Below are 15,014 nucleotides of genomic sequence, written 5' to 3' on the forward strand. Positions count from 1 at the left end.
AGGACACCCCGACTGGAAAGTATTGGTGGCAGGTGGGCGTCCACTCTCCAGGTTGGGCTGCCCAGATCCCTGATGGGGTGTGGCTCAGCTCTGAAAGGGTCTGGACGATGAGGTGGTGCAGGACAAGAGGACATAATAGGTGCAGGGGTGTTGAGGCGGAGGCACTCCAAGTTCTGATGGAAGAGAAATTATTTAAGTTCACAGAGATAACAATTTCCTGATAAGTTTGCTTTTTGGTGTATCCAAGTACAATCCCAGCCATGTCTTGCTTCCTCTTCAGCATAACTGTCTCGCAGATTGGGTTAAACACTTTTTTTAATGTTAAATTAGAAAACAGAAAACAATATCAAACATACGGTGAGAAAATTGCTGCTCCTTGTGTTGTTTACAACAGTGCCAGACTCTACAGCAACTTAAATAAACAACAGTGATGTCATCAAACAAGCAAAAATACAACTATGATGTCATCAAACTAGCCAAAGCTGAAACTATGACCTCATCCAAACTTTGACAATAGTGATGCCACCTAAACCAACAAAGTTACAATAAATAACTAAACCTAGTTGGCCTTTAGCTCACACAAACACACACTGCCTACTCCTCACCCCCAGGTCCCAATCTCTCCTCACCCCCAGGCCGGGTCCTGTAGGCCTGAGACAATCTCATTAAAAAACCCTGCTTGTGTCAGTCCATCTGAGCCCCTTCATAAACCCCAACCCCCCACCCCCATCCCCTGACAGACCCTGGGGTCAGGCTGGTGTTCTCCTAATCAGAGGAAATCAATATGCTCATGCTCTTGGATCCTAAGTCCTCACTTTCATCACAGGGAAACAGCAAGCACAGTTCAGATGCAGTTGATGCGATTAATTTAGCTGTGAGGTTTTAGGATTGAGCTGACTTTGCTTTAGCAGTCTTGACCACAGCTCTGATTTTAGGTAATTAATTTCTATCAATATTGGGAGTAAAACAAACATCCATCCTTGTCGGTGAGTGAAACACTGCGCACACACTTACATGTAATTCGCTCACTATGTTTGGAATCCTTCTCCCACTGATGGGGTCACAGTAAAAGATCTCCTGCGGGGTGATTGCGGGGCCTGCGGGGAGAGGAGACGTTTACGTAGCATTAAATGAGGAAGAGGATTCGACGCGGGGCTTGGGGGGCAGGAGGAGGAGGACTCACCTGTGGCGCTGTGACCGTCTCTGCAGCACCGTGAGTAGCCTGCAGCCATGTACAGAGGCATGAAAGAGGGGTGGTGCAGGGTCCTGCTGGAGACAGGGGGGATGACGGGCAACCTGGGACTCTGTTTGGGGGACAAACGTGGGGTTCCCTCAGCAGACAAGTAAACCACCATTGTAATTTGGCGCTCTGCCCGTTCATTTGTCGAGTTACATTTTATATACTCACGGCAAAGTGTTCCTGTTTGTACTCCATGACTCCTTTACGTCGGACGTCTCCTCAAAAGGTGAAAGAGAGCGCGCTCGGTCACCGTGTGCGGTGTCTACCTGTTAACCAGGGACCTTATCTACTAACGCCCCCTGCTGGCTGCGTTGATTCCAGCAGATGGCAGCTTAATTGTCTAACCACATGTAACCAAAGATAAGCGGAAGTGGTTATTTCTGTAACGGCCAAGATGTTCAACGTAGCGAGCATAAATGACGCAATTTTGTTTTGATCGTCATTTGTTTACACTTGTAATTTATTGGATGACTCCACCCCCAAGTAGCTTTAGCCCGACACTAGTGACCAACGGAAGCCATTTCATTTCGCAATTTTGGGTTTGGTGTAAACAGGTGAAGTCAGTAGAGACGATGCACGTTTCATCAATAAAAAAAAAAGTTTTTCTATAGGCAGGTTTGTGTTCACTTACAGTAATTTATTCACAGGGAATAAATAATGCAAATCTTTGCAAGCACTGGGGCAGGTTGGAAAGCACTGTCTAAATCTTGGGATCAGCACCCAATGATGTCAGTTTAAACCAGATTTGTACCGATTTTTTGGCATATTTGCACATATGCAATATGTGCTAGTGAACCGTTTTAATGGCAAGTGTTCAAGTAAAAACCCATAGAACCAAGAATTACACGATTGCATTAACTACAAACAGTGTAGGACTCTTGCTTTGCAGAGGAAAGGGCCTTTGATATTGAAAATAGGCCAATATACACACGCAAGCTCTTTGTGCGCTTCTTCCCAAATTTGCAGGCATGCAAATTTCTGATCAGTTATAAGAACTGATCTATAAGCTAGTTTGATGAGACAAGACACAAAATTCTTCCAGCAAGAAATTGTATTAAGTTCTTCCATCATTCAAAAATGCCACTCAATCAAATTTGAGCAAGAAATTCTTGCTGGCGATTTCCTTCGGCTCCTGTGAAGAGAAGATAACATTAAACCAAGTCTTATCAACGAAGATATTTACAAAATTCTGCTTACCTCTATTCTGTGAATATGAGCGATTCTTCATGAAGCCCCCCACTTTTATGTACCGAGCAGGAGGGTGTAATGCAGGCAGAATACGGCTCTGTCTTCTGCCCAGCACAGTGGTTGTAGTCGGCACAGTCGTGGTAGTAGGCTGCGGTGTAGTGGACGCCATCATGTCATCCCGTGGACCTGGAGGGTAGAGACCAGACGAACGTTAGATATTCAACACTTTTGAATTATGTCCAGCAGGCCAACACTTACCTGATGTGGGTGGCACTGTGTGGACGATGCTGCCCAAACCATCCTGGTCTGACTCAAATCTGTACACCTTGAAGAGCCGATGGAGTCCAGCCAGGTGATACATGCACTGCACCGTCACTCTGCAAGACAAGAGGAACAAACATCTGGGACCTGCCAGAGAAACAATACATGCCTAACTAGTGGAGGTACTCACTTGTCAGTCTCATTCCTGGAGACAGCCAACCGATTCCCAGAGATGGATTTCTCAACAGGCAAAATCTCATTTTCATACACCACATTCCCTTTACCAAGCTGGAAACAGAAAAGAAGGTTAGTTATGAGCATTAACCAAGATAGCCCATCCCATTAAATAAGCACTACCTTTATTCTGGTCCCACAAGTGTTGAGCCTAAAGGAGAAGAGAACCTTGGTGCCATCAACCTCTTTGGGTCCACAGGTTTCATTTTTGAGTGTCCATGCTAGGACCCCTCCCCTTGGGATGGCCATGGACATGTCTGCTACCACTGTCAGTGTCCCATCAGTGGAACAGACTATGGACAGAATGGGCATCAATACATGTGAAATACTCTCCCTCCTCCCACAGTGAACGTGCCCCCTTACCAATAAGTTCATTTGTAGGGAATGGACACGTTTTGGCAAAAGCAGCGTGAACCTCTGTCATTTTATGGTCCCAGACAAGGAGCTCAAATGTGCCAAGGAAGCGCGCCAAATTAATGTCCTAGAAACAAACACCTTTAAGTTACTGTACTCTAGCCAACAAGGCCCAATGTGAGGTAATCTTACATTGTATTCAAAGCCATATGTAAAGATTGGGACATCGAGGAGTAGTTTCTGGTCATCTCTGTGCATGAAGTAGCCAAGCTGATTTGCCAGCTCTGGTGTCAGCGGCTCTGAACCAATGCATATCTCCCAGAGGTAGTCAAAAGGCTGCCGGTCCAGCTTGAAGCTGATACCCGTCTCAGTACAGAATGCCTCAAATGCTGGAGGAGCTGTCAAAAGGATAATAGTTTAGGTACCGCAAGTAGGCCTGCCCAGTGGTCTAATAATGCAGTTACTTACAGATGCCCATTATGACTGCCTCAACATATGCTGTGTGGTGATAAGGCTCCCCTTCAGGCAGAACCACTAGGGTGTAGTCCAGGTGCAGTGAGAACTGCAGAACCGAGTTCTGTTTGGAGAACTAGAAGAAAAAAGCAAATGAACCAAAGAGGATACCAGTAACAGGATTTCTCACTGAACTCAGATCATTCTTTTACCTGCTGTTTGACAACTGGGTCAGTAAAGGGAACCTTCAGTGTGTAGCTATGGAGGTCGTTTGGCTCAGCCGCTTCATAGATTGTGCTGGTGCTTGTGTTTGTAAACGGCCCAGTGACTTCTTTTCCATTCAAATTAAACGACACCAACTCAATGTCGTCAGCCACTTCGAGGTAGACTGTGAATGCCTCATCCTCAAGTACAGTTCCTGGAGAAAAAAAAAAAAAATACATTCATTAGGCCCAAACACATCCCTGACCACATGATAGGCATGTCAGGGACTTACGGTTTTCTGTGAAGATCGAGCTTTGCAGCAGAGGGGTGGTGAGCACTCGGTGGGAGTAGATTCTAGTGTGTACGTTATCTTGATCCACCAAGAGTTGGTTCATGTAGAAGTCGTAGACGTAGAACTCATAGAGCCTGTCAGTTACAATGCTCTGTGGAGAGTCAGACAATGAGGTGGCACAAGTTAGTCGCGACAGACTAGTCACCATACAGCTCTTATATTTCAGTGCTGACCTTTCTGAAACCTCCTTCTGCATCATATGGAATGGAAATATTGACTGTGCTGCCCTGTGTCTGCACAATGTAGCCCTTCTCTTCAGCGATCAGCTGCTCCCACAGCTCACCATTGAGTCCAGCATTCACCTGCATGGCGTTTAGACCAGAGAGCAGGTATTGCGCCTGAGGAGCCTCCCAACGCAAGTAGCTGCCATCATATGCCCCTTCATCTGAAGAAGAGACCATTACACTTGTATCTAATCAGCAAAGAATAATGCTACCAACTGGCTCACAGCACTCACGCATGGAGCAAGCAGCCATCAGGTCGATCATCAAGACCACCCAGCTCTGTCTGGAGAATAGAGTTGGATGGATCAGCTCGACTGGCACATTATTCACCTGGAGGATAGTAATTTAGAGCCAGCTTTGAAGAAAATCCTTCAGAGGCATTTGGGAATACAGACGACAAGTCCTGTGGTTGACATTTCAATCTTACAATAGTGCTGATTGACTCAGGTTGTCCATATGGGGAACGAAATATAAGCCTTCCCTCCGTAAGGTCAAACACATAGCCCTTATTACGAGCTTCGGAAAGGGTCACTGGAGTCAGCGGCATCTCATCTTGGTGGAACATCACCTGCCAGTCTGACGTGGCCGAAGCATAAGCCTACAAGAGACAACCCAGTTTTAAGACCCCATGTCACTACGCCACAGCAGTCTTGATAGTCAGATGTACCGTTTTAAGGGTAGAATTCCAGTCTTCTTTCCTCGTTCCCATTGGACAGGCCAAGTCACTTTGCACGTTTACCTGTTTTAGAGAAGTCCGGCCCATTAAAAGTTGTGATGCACACACTTGCATTCTTCACTGAAAGTTGCAACATGACCTACTTCCATGTAGTTGACCTCACAGATGACCTCTCTGGCAGACCAGGGCAAGGAGGGAGAACAGGTTTTGTTGAGTGCATAGGTCACCTCCTCTCCTTCGTGGGTCCCAATCAGATTGAAGTTGAACATGAACATTTTGTCCTCCTAGAAGATTTAAAATATGGCGTAAGAGTAGGTTGGCCCAAGCTTTGGCCTTACAGGCCAACACCCATTTGTCAAATAAAAGGAGCCCCCCCCTATAACTTGTAAGAGACACTTTTGTACATACTTTGTTATCAGTGTGACAGCTGAAGTAAGAGGCTTGGAGCGTCACAAGGGGAGGTACAGGGAACACACTGACTTTGTAGCCACACTCTGCTCCATACTGCTCAGTGATGGGGTAAACACCCGTTTTGTCTTAAATATAAAGAAAATCAAAGTCACATTCCTCAGGGTCAGAAGACATGTTGCTCTAAAGAGCTCATGTTTACAGACTAAACATTGCAGAGAAGCATCATGGCTAATGTGCTGGATTTACCAATAGCCTCAAAGCGAGGTTCATTCCCAGTGAATGACAGATCAACAGCTATCATGAAGTAGCGATCATGACACTCCATATACAAGACATCTATAAATATAAAAACCCCATTAGCAAAAGTGATCACACAAACACATTTAAGGGAATGTGATCCAATCTTTACCCTCGGGAACATCAGCACATTTCCCATGTGACCACACGGATAAGAGCAAAGCCACTCTGTAAGACAAAAGCAAAGTTAAACAGAAACACAGCACCACTGATGACACACAGATCACCTGAGGGACCTACCCGAGACAAAACCCAAGAGCCATTGCTCCTGACGTGCTGGCAGGGTCTAGCTAGCTTGACTGCTAGCAAATTACACTTGCAGAGCAACACAACCTTGCAACACACCAGTGAACCACAAAGTAATAGAGAGCACCTGCACCAGCTTTTATAGGCCTGATTCCACACTGACAATTGGAGACGCTGTCACACAGGTGTAGCTCATTGGCAATCAACTAGCTGCAGCCACATAGTTAATGCATCCCTCCATTTGAATCTTACAGATGCTTGTTAGTGTTAAGTGTTAATATTCGTGTATTATATATTGTGCAGCAAAAGTAAAAGACCCATTCTTCTTTATTGTAATACATTGTCACAATAAATACCATTGACAAATACACAAAGGTAAACAGCTGTAGTCAGTCTTGTAGCTGATTTTGAGGTCCATGATGCAGCCCTCCATGTTGTTTGGCCTGGATGGGGTTGGAAAATTATACAACACAGTTAAGAATCTTAAGTTGATCTGTTGAAGAGTATTACAGTAGTGCATGTTGCGATCACACACAGACCTGTATTTGTGGTGTGGGTGAGAAGACCAGCAAACACTTGAGCGCTTATTCATCTGGTCTGATCTCATTTGGTCCAGATGGAAACTTGCAAATTGGAGCATATCAAGGCAGGTATAGTGTCGTTACACTGGCTTCCTGTCAGTGCCGGGGCTGATTTTAAGGTCTGACTTCTAACCTATAAGATACCACATGGCCTGGCTCCAGTATTCTGACATTATTGCCATTTACATTCCCGCGAGAACATTAAGTTTTCAGTAGGCAGGCCTACTTGTTATCTAAAGGTCGACAAAGACTTTTGGAAATAGAGCGTATTTGTACTGCGCTTCTCTTCTGTGGATTACACTTCTTGCTCTCGTTTAAGAGGCAGACTCTCTTAATAGTTTTTAAATCCTCTCCAAAGACGCACCTCTTCTCAGTATACTTTCATCTTTGCTAACACACCAGTGAAAAGGGAGCACAGTCTCCTTTTGAAGGAGAGCGATGAGTCAACCCAGGTTTAGTTCAGGGCTTAGACAGATTTTTGTCTTGGTCAGTGATAGCTTGAATGCTGTGAGAGCATGGGGCACATCAGATAATTTCTCTCCGTCCTTTAACTGCTCATTATATCCTGTGACACGACTGATTGTTTCTCTGCCCACAGGTCAGCTTTTGTCCAGCTCCGTGGCTCCTGAGCCGTTTCAACATTCAATGACTTTTTGCCCAGAGTGACCCCGGATGTGTCAATTTGCAGGGCTATCCCTATGCTTACCCACCCCTCACCATACCCCTACCCATGTCCCATCTTCTCCTCCATGGCAGACACCCCCCCCCCCGCGCCATTTGCTCATCTCTAACCAACTTCCTACCATCCGCATTGCCAAGCTGCTCCCCCACGCCACACCTGCAACATCAGCTAACCTGCTTGCCTGGACTGCTCCCCTAACTACATGAACTGCTGCTCCAGGAGAGACTCACAAATAGGATTGTATTATGCTGCTATCATTGGTCTCTCTCCCTCATCTCTTACATGGTATTTCCTACTCCATGACCGTTTACTGCTTTATTGTAGCTTTGAATAACCCCACTGGAAGTTCCTATTGCACATCCGGCTGATTGTGGAGGGGGAATGACTTAGAATTGCATCTTTGAGGTTGTTTCTTGTTACTTTAAGGCTCTGGAGTTTTTCCGTCGTCTTCCTAGAGCACTTTGGGACGGGGAGTTAGGAATTTCATAGTGATCAAACTTTGTAACAGCTTGAGGTGTGACTGGATTCTAACAATTTTGAACTTGCTTATTTTTGCAATCTTCTTTTCAGGCTACAACAATGTATCCCCTTCGCATGTCCCTGTACACAGCTTTTGAACCTGTGGTAAAGTGCCTTATAATTAATCCAGTAAACCCTGAGTGAATTATGTCACTTTACCACTGCCAGATTGAAACATTTAATCCATTTCACCCAACCTCACAGAAAACTCAGTACATGGGCTTATTCATACGTAAGGGGTTTTGTTGTGATGTAAAAAGTCCCATTTCCACATGCAACCAGGTTCAAGTAGATTTACTTTTGCATTGTCAATTTATTCACAAGCAAATCCAAGTCCTTGCATGTGGGGCAGCTCTCAGATTGCAGTGTCTCACGCTTGGAAACATGTCGCATAGCATCAAGTCATGTTTAAACCAGATATTTGCCCGTTTGAAAAATTAAAAGACTTGCACATTAAAGTAGCAATAGGTGCCACAGAATGGCCATTAGATCGCCAGTGTTCAGGAAAGGTCTTTGATGTTGCAAGCTCTTCATGCACCACTTGTCAATATGTATAGGCTTACAATTTTCTAGTCAGTCATTTGAGAACAAATCGAGAGGCAACAGGCCCCAATAATCTGACAAAGTTCTAATTTGATGACAGGATGCACATTTTTTCCAGCAAGAAATTTTATTAAGTTCTTCCATCATTCAAAAATCCCATATTTTCAATCAAATTTGACCAAGAACTTTTTGCTGGGTATATCCTTTGGCTCCTGTGAAGAGATGACAACATTAAGCCAGGTCTTACCAATGTAAACTTGCGACAAACTTCTGCTTACTTTTATACTGCGAATTTGAGAGATTCTTCATGAAGCCCACCACTTTTATGTACTGAGCAGGAGGGTGGAATGCAGGCAGGATATGGCTCTGTCTTCTGCTCAGCACAGTGGTCGGCACGGTCGTGGTGGTGGTGGTGGGCTGCAGTGTAGTGGATGCCATCATGTCATCCCGTGGACCTAGAGGGTAGAGACCAGATGAACGTTAGATATTCTGCTCAACTGCTGCGTGGTGTCCAGCAGGCCAACACTTGCCTGATGTGGGTGGCACCGTGTGGACGATGCTGCCCAAACCATCCATGTCCGACTCAAACCTATACACCGAGAACAGTCGATGGAGTCCAGCTAGGTGATACATGCAATGCACCGTCACTCTGCAAGACAAGAGGAACAAACATCTGGGACCTGCCAGAGAAACAGCCCATGCAGAACCAGTGGAGGTACACACTTGTCAGTCTCATTCCTGGAGACAGCCAGCCGATTCCCAGTGATAGATTTTTCAACAGCCACAATCTCATTCTCATACGTCACATTCCCTTTACCAAGCTGGAAACAGAAAAGAAGGTTAGTTATGAGCATTTAACCAAGATAGCCCATCCCATCAAGTAAGCACTACCTTTATTCTGGTCCCACAAGTGTTGAGCCTAAAGGAGAAGAGAACCCTTGTGCCATCAACCGCTTTGGGGCCACAGGTTTCATTTCTGAGTGTCCATGCTGGGATCCCTCCCCTTGGGATGGCCATGGACATGTCTGCTACCACCGTCAGTTTCCCATCAGTGGAACAGACTATGGACGGAATGGTCATCAATACATGTGAAATACTCTCCCTCCTCCCACAGTGAACGTGCCTCCTTACCAATAAGTTCATTTGTAGGGAATGGACACGTTTTGGCAAAAGCAGCGTGAACCTCTGTCATTTTATGGTCCCAGACAAGGAGCTCAAATGTGCCAAGGAAGCGCGCCAAATTAATGTCCTAGAAACAAACACCTTTAAGTTACTGTACTCTAGCCAACAAGGCCCAATGTGAGGTAATCTTACATTGTATTCAAAGCCATATGTAAAGATTGGGACATCGAGGAGCAGTTTCTGGTCATCTCTGTGCATGAAATAGCCAAGCCGATTTGCCAGCTCTGGTGTCAGCGGCTCTGAACCAATGCATATCTCCCAGAGGTAGTCAAAAGGCTGCCGGTCCAGCTTGAAGCTGATACCCGTCTCAGTACAGAATGCCTCAAATGCTGGAGGAGCTGTCAAAAAGGTTTATATAAAGTTTAGGTACCGCAAGTAGGCCTGCCCAGTGGGCTTACAATGCAGTTACTTACAGATGCCCATTATGACGGCCTCAACATATGCTGTGTGGCGATAAGGCTCCCCTTCAGGCAGAACCACTAGGGTGAAGTCCAGGTGCAGTGAGAACTGCAGAACTGAGTTCTGTTTGGAGAACTAGAAGAAAAGCCAATGAACCAAACAGGATACTAGTTGCAGTAAATGAGTGAGATTTCTCATATAACTCCTTTTACCTGCTGTTTGACAACTGGGTCATTAAAGGGAACCTTCAGTGTGTAGCTATGGAGGCCATTTGGCTCAGCCGCTTCATAGATTGTGCTGGTGCTAGTGTTTGTAAACGGCACGGTAAATTCTTTCCCATTCAAATGAAGGGAGACCAACTCAATGTCGTCAGCCACTTCGAGGTAGACTGTGAATGCCTCATCCTCAAGTACAGTTCCTGGAGAAAAAAAAAACATGTATATATCAGGGCCCCAACACATGTGACAGGCATGTCATCAGGGACTTACGGTTTTCTGTGACGATCGAGCTTTGCAGCAGAGGGGTGGTGAGCACTCGGTGGGAGTAGATTCTGGTGTATATGTCATCTTGATCCACCAAGAGTTGGTCCATGTAGAGGTCGTAGACGTAGAACTCATAGAGCCTGTCAGTTACAATGCTCTGGAGAGTCAGACAATGAAGTGGCACAAGTTAGTTTTGACAGACTAGTCACCATTGTGACCACATTGTAGATTTCAGTGCCGACCTTTTTGAAACTGCCTTCTGCATCATATGGAATGGAAATATTGACTGCGCTGCCCTGCGTCTGCACAATGTAGCCCTTCTCTTCAGCAATCAGCTGCTCCCAGAGCTCACCATTGAGTCCAGCATTCACCTGCATGGCGTTTAGACCAGAGAGCAGGTATCGCGCCTGAGGAGCCTCCCAAAGTAAGAAGCTGCCATCATATGCCCCTTCATCTGAGGAAGAGACCATTACACTTGTATCTAATCAGCAAAGAATAATGCTACCAACTGGCTCACAGCACTCACGCATGGAGCAAGCAGCCATCAGGTCGATCATCAAGACCACCCAGCTCTGTCTGGAGAATAGAGTTGGATGGATCAGCTCAACTGGCACATTATTCACCTGGAGGATGATAGTAATTTAGAGCCAGCTTTGAAGAAAATCCTTCAGAGGCATTTGGGAATACAGACGACAAGTCCTGTGGTTGACATTTCAATCTTACAATAGTGCTGATTGACTCAGGTTGTCCATATGGGGAACGAAATATAAGCCTTCCCTCCGTAAGGTCAAACACATAGCCCTTATTACGAGCTTCGGAAAGGGTCACTGGAGTCAGCGGCATCTCATCTTGGTGGAACATCACCTGCCAGTCTGACGTGGCCGAAGCATAAGCCTACAAGAGACAACCCAGTTTTAAGACCCCATGTCACTACGCCACAGCAGTCTTGATAGTCAGATGTACCGTTTTAAGGGTAGAATTCCAGTCTTCTTTCCTCGTTCCCATTGGACAGGCCAAGTCACTTTGCACGTTTACCTGTTTTAGAGAAGTCCGGACCATTAAAAGTTGTGATGCACACACTTGCATTCTTCACTGAAAGTTGCAACATGACCTACTTCCATGTAGTTGACCTCACAGATGACCTCTCTGGCAGACCAGGGCAAGGAGGGAGAACAGGTTTTGTTGAGTGCATAGGTCACCTCCTCTCCTTCGTGGGTCCCAATCAGATTAAAGTTGAACGTAAACATTTTGTCCTCCTAGAAGATTTAAAATATGGTGTAAGAGTAGGGTGGCCCAAGCTTTGGCCTTACAGGCCAACACCCATTTGTCAAATAAAAGGAGCCCCCCCCCCCCTATAACTTGTAAGAGACACTTTTGTACATACTTTGTTATCAGTGTGACAGCTGAAGTAAGAGGCTTGGAGCGTCACAAGGGGAGGTACAGGGAACACACTGACTTTGTAGCCACACTCTGCTCCATACTGCTCAGTGATGGGGTAAACACCCGTTTTGTCTTAAATATATAAAAAAAAAACAAAGCCACATTTGTCAGGGTCAGAAGACATGTTGCTCTAAAGAGCACATGTTTACAAGCAGAGAAGCATCATGTCTGATGTGCTGGACTTACCGATAGCCTCAAAGCGAGGTTCGTTCCCAGTGAATGACAGATCAACAGCTATCATGAAGTAGCGATCATGACACTCCATATACAAGACATCTATAAATATAAAAACCCCATTAGCAATAGTGATCACACAAACACATTTAAGGGAAGGTGTTCCAATCTTTACCCTCGGGAACGTCAGCACATTTCCCATGTGACCACACGGATAAGAGCAAAGCCACTCTGTAAGACAAAAGCAAAGTTAAACAGAAACACAGCACCACTGATGACACACAGATCACCTGAGGGACCTACCCGAGACAAAACCCAAGAGCCATTGCTCCTGACGCACTCGCAGTGTCTAGCTAGCTTGACTGTTAGCAAATTACACTTGCAGAGCAACACAACCAAACAGTGAACCACAAAGCAGAAGGCGATGGAACACCTGCACCAGCTCTTAAAGGCCTGATTTCACACTGACCAATTGGAGAAGCTGTCAGGTAGTAGCTTGTCATCACTAGCACAGGTGTGGCTCATTGGCAATCAACCAGCTGCAGCCAATTAATGCATCCTTGTAATCTCATGGATGCTTGTTAGTGTTTAGTGTTAATATTGGCGTATTATATCTTGGGCAGTTAAACTAACCCAGGTGTACTGCTGCGTACTACGCCACAGGAAATCCTTCCTTCCTGTGCCCCCCTGCCCCTTTGTAATCCTTATGTACCCTGTATGTTGTTCTTTGTTATGTACTTCTTCCCCTATTGTATGTATTGAGTGCTCATTTATTCCATGCCACCTTCTCTTAAAAGACCCATTCTTCTTCGTTTAATTTTTAATACATTGTCAGAATAAACACAAATGACAAATACACAAAGGTAAACAAGTATATTCAGTCTCGTAGCTGATTTTGAGGTCCATGATGCAGCCCTTCAAGTTGTCTGGCCTGGATGGGGTTGGAAAATTATACAAAAGTTTAGAGTCTTGAGTTGAATAGTATTACAGTAGTGCAGGTATGTTGCAATCACACACAGACCTGTGTTTGTGGTGAGAGATCCAGAGTTGTGGTCCGGGGGCGATGGACAGGCAAAGATCCACTATAACTCATTGGGAAGCGACATTGGAGGGTCAGCCTAAGACAAGCAAACACTTCAGCACTTATTCATCCGGTCTGAAGACACGTTGAGGTCAAACAGATTCTCACCTGTAAGGGGAATCTCTGTGTATGAGCGGATCGCCCACAGGCAGCAGGTCTCGTAGGTAACTCACCTGGTTTTCATAAACCAGGAAATCTCCATCCACCTACAGAAACACATTTAGAATGAAACCGCTTCACGTTTGCAACTCTGATTTCAAAGGTCACAAAGATAACAGTTCCTCACGGTTACAGTCGTGCCGCAGGAGTCCAGGCTGAACGTGAACAAGGCTCTGGCACTGTCCGTCTCCATGGGAACGCAGCTGGGATCCAGCAGGGTGGTGCGGTTTGGCTGGGCGGGTGGAATGGTGTGGCTCGTGTCAATTACAGCCACCATCCTCCCTTCTGGCAAGCACGCTGTCAAAAGGTGCAGAGATCCACTGAATTGATGAGTCAAAGTGAACTTCGGTGGTAGAATACTTTTCGTTTTAATACCTAGTAGTTCACCAGTAGGAAAGGTGCATTTATGGACCAGGCTATCCTGCAATTTCAGAGTTGCCACGTCCACCACAGACACCTCCACCCGGGCGACAAGACCCTGCAACGTCAACTCCTAGGTGGGAAAATCCATGGCTTAGATTCATTCAAATGGACAAAATGGACATCAGGATGAGTGATTGATCTGTGTGACCTCATAAGTCATTCCGGGGCTGTAGAGGGGGATCTCCACACTGAAATACTCCTCCTCAGCCTCAAGCCTGAAGCCCCCCATCTCCGCCAGCTCCCAGTCCAGCCTGTGAGCGCTGAGGAAGAGCTCCCACTGTAGATCCTCCTCGGAGCCATAGTGCAGGATCACCAGCAGGCCACTCTCCATGCACTTCCCCTCCAGCGTGGGCACATCTAGGTTTTGATGAGAAATTTGTTTATTTGTCTGAACTGATCTGTACTCATCTGAATTGATCAGAAAGTGAATCAATCGCTCGCCTTTCCGCTCTTGAACGATGCTCTCGATGATGGCTTGGTGGTAAAAGACCTCTTCATGTGGCGAGATGGTAAGAGTAAAGGTGAGAGAGAGGCTGTAACTCCAATAGCCGCCACCTATATACTGGGATGAGACAGACATTTGTGTTGGACATTTTTCACTTAAACTGTTCAGCATCAGCCAGCCTCTCCTCTCCTCTCCTCACCTCTGGGATTATTTTAGAGTGTGAAAAGGGGAAATGGAGCCAGTAGGTGTGGCTCCCGTTGGGGTGCGAGAGCCTGGACACACTGGGGTCTGCGTCACTCTCAATTGGTTGGCTGCTTTTCCACATCAGAGGGTGACCACCACCTTCGACAGACACCTTCTGGAGGGAAACATCGGACGCAAAGACGCCTAAGGTGAATGAAAAAACTCCTTCGGATGCAACTGTGTCTGAGAAGCAAGAGAGAGAGCAATACTTGAAGCAGACTTGATAAATCTGTATAATGATTAATTCAACTCAACTTAATGCAATATGTCTAAATAAATAAACTGTGAAATCCACACTGTTGGCAAAGACTGGAGTCTGAGGAATGAGGGGAGTCTTAAGGAGCCTGAACGAGCGATGCTGTGTGATAGGCCAAAGTTCGTCCTCCCACTGATACATGAAGAACAGATCCACTGACATGGACTGGCTGTACTGACCCTTCCACACACCACTCTGGAAGAAAAACAGAGGTCACTTTTAATTGGAAATGTTATCTTGCAGTTCTACGGTCAAGCACTGTAGC

The 15,014-nt window shown here is 45.8% G+C and overlaps 2 protein-coding genes across 2 annotated transcripts; both read right to left on the minus strand.

Annotated features, from left to right (window-relative positions):
- Positions 1-2,284: 2,284 nt before the first annotated feature.
- On the minus strand, positions 2,285-6,157 carry LOC143007938 (uncharacterized). Its single transcript, XM_076159451.1, has 18 exons — positions 6,135-6,157; positions 6,007-6,062; positions 5,595-5,722; positions 5,330-5,470; positions 5,178-5,249; positions 4,938-5,108; positions 4,744-4,840; positions 4,460-4,671; positions 4,227-4,377; positions 3,943-4,148; positions 3,746-3,866; positions 3,470-3,675; positions 3,287-3,404; positions 3,047-3,216; positions 2,880-2,977; positions 2,687-2,805; positions 2,438-2,614; positions 2,285-2,372 (listed from the first exon to the last, which is right to left on the minus strand). Exons 1-18 carry the CDS (start codon positions 6,155-6,157, stop codon positions 2,329-2,331), a joined length of 2,310 nt encoding a protein of 769 aa, XP_076015566.1. The 3' UTR covers positions 2,285-2,328.
- A 2,788-nt stretch (positions 6,158-8,945) lies between these two features.
- On the minus strand, positions 8,946-12,233 carry LOC143007947 (uncharacterized). The gene is made up of 15 exons (XM_076159463.1): positions 12,155-12,233; positions 11,913-12,040; positions 11,644-11,784; positions 11,492-11,563; positions 11,252-11,422; positions 11,055-11,151; positions 10,771-10,982; positions 10,535-10,685; positions 10,259-10,464; positions 10,061-10,181; positions 9,780-9,985; positions 9,597-9,714; positions 9,357-9,526; positions 9,189-9,286; positions 8,946-9,114 (listed from the first exon to the last, which is right to left on the minus strand). Exons 1-15 carry the CDS (start codon positions 12,231-12,233, stop codon positions 8,946-8,948), a joined length of 2,139 nt encoding a protein of 712 aa, XP_076015578.1.
- Positions 12,234-15,014: the final 2,781 nt, after the last annotated feature.

This window comes from Genypterus blacodes, unplaced genomic scaffold (assembly GCF_046128005.1).
Source record: "Genypterus blacodes isolate CSIRO-AG114 ecotype Tasmania unplaced genomic scaffold, CSIRO-AGI_Gbla_v1 ptg000011l_1, whole genome shotgun sequence".
NCBI classification, from domain to species: domain Eukaryota; kingdom Metazoa; phylum Chordata; class Actinopteri; order Ophidiiformes; family Ophidiidae; genus Genypterus; species Genypterus blacodes.

What these genes read in the sequence shown, in the direction of transcription:
- LOC143007947 (XM_076159463.1), bottom strand. Translation starts at nt 12,233, where the DNA reads ATGGAGTGTCATGATCGCTACTTCATGATAGCTGTTGATCTGTCATTC. An exon ending in CATATGGCTTTGAATACAAT is followed by an intron (nt 9,715 to 9,779) that starts GTAAGATTACCT and finishes GTTTGTTTCTAG; the next exon opens with GACATTAATTTGGCGCGCTT. An exon ending in CTTGTGGGACCAGAATAAAG is followed by an intron (nt 9,287 to 9,356) that starts GTAGTGCTTACT and finishes TTCTGTTTCCAG; the next exon opens with CTTGGTAAAGGGAATGTGAC.
- LOC143007938 (XM_076159451.1), bottom strand. Translation starts at nt 6,157, where the DNA reads ATGGCTCTTGGGTTTTGTCTCGG. An exon ending in ATGTGCTGATGTTCCCGAGG is followed by an intron (nt 5,723 to 6,006) that starts GTAAAGATTGGA and finishes TTTATATTTAAG; the next exon opens with ACAAAACGGGTGTTTACCCC. An exon ending in CTTGTGGGACCAGAATAAAG is followed by an intron (nt 2,978 to 3,046) that starts GTAGTGCTTATT and finishes TTCTGTTTCCAG; the next exon opens with CTTGGTAAAGGGAATGTGGT.